This window comes from Pteropus medius, unplaced genomic scaffold (genome assembly GCF_902729225.1).
Source record: "Pteropus medius unplaced genomic scaffold, Ma_sr-lr_union100, whole genome shotgun sequence".
Taxonomy (NCBI): domain Eukaryota; kingdom Metazoa; phylum Chordata; class Mammalia; order Chiroptera; family Pteropodidae; genus Pteropus; species Pteropus medius.
The window spans coordinates 7,558,920-7,565,185 of NW_024349804.1; the positions used below are offsets into that span (position 1 = coordinate 7,558,920).

General features: G+C 42.7%; 1 protein-coding gene across 1 annotated transcript in view; it reads right to left on the reverse strand.

Annotated features, from left to right (window-relative positions):
* The window catches only part of C1QTNF7 (C1q and TNF related 7), a 92,271-nt gene extending 88,112 nt beyond the window's left edge, over positions 1–4,159 (reverse strand). The window contains exon 1 of the mRNA XM_039838163.1: positions 3,897–4,159. Coding sequence (XP_039694097.1) covers positions 3,897–3,909 — 13 coding nt within the window. The 5' untranslated portion in view covers positions 3,910–4,159. The remainder of the gene's footprint in view (positions 1–3,896) is intronic.
* Between the last annotated feature and the right edge of the window lie 2,107 nt (positions 4,160–6,266).

The following is a 6,266-nucleotide window of genomic DNA, read 5'->3' on the forward strand; positions in this document are numbered from 1 at the left end:
TAACAGTCACATTGTAACTTTATAAAGTACACATGGGTTTGTCACGCGGTGACGTACTTAGCACAGTTCTTTGTACACGGTAAACAACAAAGAATAATAGACAGTACTCTGATTTTTCCAGAGACCTAAGTCTCCTTATCTTTGAACTCACTTTGAGCCTCTCTTTTATTCTTCCTTGTAAATCTAATTTTGCATTTTACATGTTGAAACGCACGTTTTGTTTCCCCCCATTCAATTGATAACTTTTTGAAGGTATTTTATTCTAGCCTTTGTTCTCTGCAGTGCCCTCAAACCAAAGGCAAAGGCTGACCTTCCTGATATGAAATGATTGACACGAATTTGCTTTGCGGTCACTTTGCCTTTCGGAAGTTGACGATAGTTTTTAAAAAATCAACTACTTTAGATATGAGAATCTCGGTCGTTGGGCTTTTGTGTCACAGAAATACAGAAGACAATTCATGAAGCGGCTGGCGGAGATTAATAAATTTCAATTAAATCTTGGGCAACTTCGCGTTCTTGTGGCGTAAACTTACAGGAACAACTCAACCGCCTCGCTTTCCAGCATGCATTCCACATTCCATGGTTTGTGTGATAGTTCTCGGGAAAAAAAAATGGTTTCATGTTTTAATGAGTTTGGAAAACATTAGATTCTAATGACTGACTCATGGAGATACAAGAGGACACATTAAGAAATAAAAACATGAAAATAAATAACTTTCAAGCATGCGTGATGATCACAAAGTTTCAATTAGTGGTGCCCATCAAGAAATAACTGAAATAAATTTGAGAGAGTTACTTAACCTTTCTGGGCTATGGCTTTCACAAGTTGTAAGTAAAGATTACAGCAGAATCCCACTAATAAGACCCCTAATAGGTTGTGAGTTTTAAATGAGACTATTCATACAAAGCACCTACAACAGTGCTTGGCACGAAATGGTCAATAAAATGTTATCAGTTAATATGTTTTTATTAGTAGAAATAAATGTAAAAAAAAATATTAAAAAAACCAAAACAAGAAACAGAAACTAGAACACGTGAAATCTTGCCGCGGAGAAACCAGCATTTAATAGCTAATAAGAAGAGCTCACATGAATTCTCTAATTGAATCCTCAAAAGGCCCCTATTACAATAGATATAATTATTAGCCTCATTTAACAGAAGAAAACACGGACACTTGAATGGGTCTGAGTTCACAGGGCAGTTAAGGGGTGGAGCTGGGTTTGCAGGCAGATGTTTGTGACCCCACAACCCGAGTTCCAGAACACCATGGAGCTTTCCGTGTTCCCAAAGTCACCTGATCGGGATATACTTGTTTTCCCTCTTATTAACAACCATGGGATGCCTCGGGTTGCACTTGAGGACTAGAGCCTTGCCACCCGCAATGTGCTTGGTCCACAGGAGCAGCCACCATCTCTCCACCTCTGTGCCTTTGCCCATCAGCCTCTGCCTGGGCGCTCTTGCCCCTCTGGCTTCTGTCATGATAGTTTGCTCCTCCTCCAAGGTCTAGTTCAATGCAAGTCTACGAGAAGCCTTATTGACTTCATCGGGCTGATTTGCAAAGCCCCGCTCTGTGTTGTCCTCCTCGTCCTTTCTACACTGTTGGCGTTTGGTCTCCCTGTCAAGGTCCACATTCAAAGAGCCAGGTCGACCTTCTGGCACAGAGCGGACACTCTTCCCTAGCCGCTCCTGGGTTTGATTCCTGAGCCTGGGACATTTCAGGCCCTGCTTCACAGACTGGGGGTAGGCGACAGGAGCTGGGCCCCTGGGCTAAGTCTGGTTCCAATCCTTTTCAGGTTCAGACAGCATGGCTCCCACACGCCCTGGCACCTCGTTGGTTAACACTCTCCCCCTCTGTCCCTCACAGATGTGGCCTCTCTCCCGGCCTCTCTGAAGTGGACAGACACGATTAGGTCACATTGGGCCTCTCCTCGGTGTCCTTTTCGGGACGACCCTGACCTGTCCTTTCCAGGGCGCTGTCCATGTTCCCTTACAACACCCCCCCACCCCGGGGGCTGTGCCTCAGCTGAGTCAGATGGCTTGGGGCTTCGTTAGCAAGTCTAATTGCCTTCTTGTTTGTGTCCTCTTTGGGGCCTTCTCGGGCCCAGAGGCGGAGCCTGGAGGGTCCGGCTTCCAGAGATGCCGCCAGCCTCCGCGGGAGCCTGTGATGGGAAGGCCGCTCGGCTCCCCAGCAGTCACGTCATGCCACACGGCGCATTTCTCGGCCGCACCCGTCCCCAGGGTGCACTCAGGCGCCATGTAACCGCTGGCCATCCCAGCTCTCCAGCTGCCTGAGATGAGGTCATGGGGTGGGGTCCTGGAGACCCCCTCCAAATAGGGTGGGGGCTTCCCCAACTAGTCTGGGAACGGCCGAGAGGGGGAGAAGGAGATGATAAAATCTCGTGTGTCCAGCTCACGGCTCCCTCTCTTGACGTTGTATGGCCGACGTGGGCAGAAGTGGAGAGACAGAAGGGGAAGGGAGAAGGTACAGGACCCAGAAGGACAAGCCGTCGGCAGGCGCGGGTCCCTCTGTCCCTCCACACAAACCCGGTGGAAAAAGGAGCTAACAGTTTCCCTCGCCCACCTCGCGAGGAGCTGATCAAACTGCCTTCCCTCTTTTCTATAATAATATCCCTTCTCTGATCTTAATCTTTCACTGAGACCACAAGATCGAAGAAGCCACTACGATCCATCTTATGTAATCAGAATTTGACACAGAATAAGAAAAGATCCCAGACACAGAGCAACAGCGAGTCCAGCAAAGGCAGGTCAAAGAGCCCCTTTCAACCCAAGCACGATGCCCCGGGCCTTCTTGCCAGGCCTCACGGGCGTGCTTGCTGGTGTTTCTGTACCGGTGGGTTTTGCAGACGGAGGTTGCTTACATGTCCCAAACCACTCAAGCTTGGTCCAACCCATAGGGCTTTTTAATTTCTGCCTGCGAGTACATATATGTGCATGGAGGAATTAATGTGAGGTTCTGCTAAATCGCAGCCTGCTGGAAGCATTTGCAGACCTCTGTGAATATCTAGCTTTTTTTTCTGCACCTGGAACTCTGCCTCGGAAAGATGGGAACACTGATAACAGATTTTTTTTTTCAGAGAAATTGGAACAACACATCACATATTTACGTGCCCCTCCACCTAAAACCGCAAGATACTTCTCATAAGACCAATGCATAGAAAAACAAGGAATATTCTAGCCTTTCTGCTCGCTACCTGTTTCTGAGGCACAATCAAGAAGGCAAAGCCACCCGACTAAGTTAGACTTGAATTAACACACTTCCAGTTGAGCTCTTTCTCCCCCTCAAGGCATAATAACCGTAACGTCCTTTCCTGGGGTTACAAAGGAAAAGTCAAATGATTTATTTAACTTTAAAAAACGTATTTTATTGAACTTTTAAAAAACATATCCTACAAAAACAAGTTTATAAGAAGTCATAGTAACCATATTTCAGAGAATTTTTGGAATGTTATTAAAATCTTCCATGGGAAACATTTCTGAGTGAATAGAAAAATCACAGCTCCAGAAGTTGAACTGCATGTAACGGATAAGAAAATGTAGATACTCTGACCTTGGCCATATATATTAGCCCATCACCACACTACAGAACGTGAGGCGCATCCGAACGGAGACCTTAGAGACTTGCACACATTTTTAAAAGGAATGGCATTTTCATACAAAGATATTTCACGGAGGTTTGCGCATTAAGCGGAATGGAAAGTCGGAGAAAGAACCACCACCGAGGTTTTTCAAGGTCTAATTTATCATTTGTTGATATACTTCCGACAAGTTCCTCTTTCCTTTACAAGGAGCTGTCTTAAGTATCACTAGTAAATATTTTCGACGCAGGCCAAACAGGAGGGAAGAGGAGAAAAGCCGCAGTGAAAACAGTAGCTTACCTTTTCTAGGCATTGCTGATATCAAACTTTCCCCCAAAACATGAGGCTTGCTTGCTTTGGTTGTCCCATGAATTTAGAAAGCATTAAAAAAATTAAAGCAGGAAAATGTGTTTATTATTCAAAGCTGCTGCAAAACAATGTAAAAAGTAACTCGATGAAAAATAAAGGTCTCGTCAGCATGAGAACGCGTTTGAAGCTTGGAGCTCACGCAGTTGCATGAAGTTTTCGACTGTCTTTCTCAGTTTAAACAACCTCCCGCTCCTCCCAGGCACTTGCCAACTTCTATAATTTAAAGCAACTGCGATCTTTTCCATAATACTCACATTTCAAAGAGCTGAGTATATACTCTCGTTAGGAGTGAGTAGGAGTGGGTGACGTCTGCAAACCCCGGACTGAAGCAAATGAGAAGCCAAGGTTTCAGGTATCTAAACACTTCTATTTCTCTCTTTTATTCATTGATCTCACTGTGTTACTTCAAGTTGCTTTTGCCTTTTCAAGTGATGCCTCGAGACCGAATGGCATCACTTCATTGGAAGCAAAAAAAGCACGTAGGAAAGTTTATGTCCCAACTTATGGGACAACGATTCTAGTGACGATTGTGTTTAAACATCACATTTGCTAACATAATTATTTCTGTGCAATTTTTTCCTAACTTATCTGAAAATTTAAAATTAGGGTACACTCTTTTCATAAGAGGAGAAAATACCTAAAATGATGTTATTTGCATTGGTCTTATTTTAACCTTCATTCGGTTTGCAAATTATAACCTCTAGGAAGGATACTTGCTTTGCAGAGTCTGTCCATGTCGCTAAATAAGTCTTCTGGCATTTAGTCTGTCACCGATGTTCCAATTTTACTATTTCTATCACCCTTCCCCAACCGCCATTAATCATTCTTTCTCTTTCTGCCTCTCTGTCTCTGTCTATCTATCTGTCTGTCTCTGTCTCTCTCTCACACACACATACACACACATACATTTGTGAATTTGAATTCCAGCCAGCTCAAAGTGTACTCAACTGAAAAATGGAGATTTTAAAAAAGATTTATAGTATATCTTAAAGCAGGTCTTGTTCACTACCTAATAGGTAATAAGTGCTCAATAAACACTTACTGAATGAATAAAATTTTGTATAAATTCAGACCAACCAACAGTTCTGACAACTTTGGTTCACATATATGTTCACACTAGGCAAAGTCAGTATGTCAAAGCTTGTACAGAGAGTAAAGTTCGGATAATCTGTGCCTTGCCACATTTGATGAATGGTTATGATGTCATAATATCTCATAAATGAATATAGGAAACATTCGCTAAATAAACAAACCATTTAGTGGAGAAAAGAAATGTTGACACAGGCATAATTCATTAAGTGTGCTCATTGTGCAAACTTATGCAAACAAGTTTCAGGACAAAAACCTCATTCCTTAATTTAAAAACTATAGATTTTTTTCCACTGTGTTTTTTGAGTCACCTAAAATAACTCTTACTTTATGGGCAGAGGATAATAGCTGTGATTGAAATAGTGCAAAGAAAGAAAAAAATCTAAAACTACAGAGAAAGGGTCAGGTTTCAGATTTTCTGTGCTATCAAAGCAGAGAAAAGGTGGAGTCTATTTTTGCTCTGGCTTCTACTGGGGAGACGCCTGGAGACAGAAGCATATGTAGTGTACTAGACTTCAGGATGTGTTACTTAATTTCTTTAAGCATTGGTTTCCATCATAGTGAAAGATTAAATACAAATATGTTAAAACAACATGGTTGCATACATATACATAATACTGCATTTATTCAATGAATGCTAATTAAGTACCTTCCTGTGCAACAGGTATTCAGCAAGATCTATTTATGAGTCATGTGATAAACACCAACGTTGGTAAAGGACAGGAAATGCCGCTCTAACACAAATCTCAGCTCGGTGCCATTAGCTGAAGAGGAGATGAGTAGTTAGAAAACCGATACCAGAGGCTGGAAAGGTGAAACGCTGTGTTGCCATGGCAAAATATTTGGTGAAACTGACACCTATGATGACTTGGAAGGTTGTTTATGCCAAGTAGCTTTGTAATTGTAGGAGAAGATGAGGAAGTTGTGTGCATTGGCTGCTGTTGACAGCGTTTTGCAAGGTGTTTCAAGAGTGAGATGAGCCCAGGAAAGGAATGGCTGAATTACGAATGGAAATAAAAGAGAATAGAGAGATAGTATAGACATTTGATGGTTTGTGGACCCCACCGATATTTGCAGGGACTTATATTGCTAAAATAATCATGAACATGTACTGAAAATGTCTTTTAAGACTGAAAATAACTTCCTCTGCTAGCAGGGAAGTGGATTGTTGGCTGCATGGAGGGCCAGCTCTTAAATGGTCACAGAGACAAT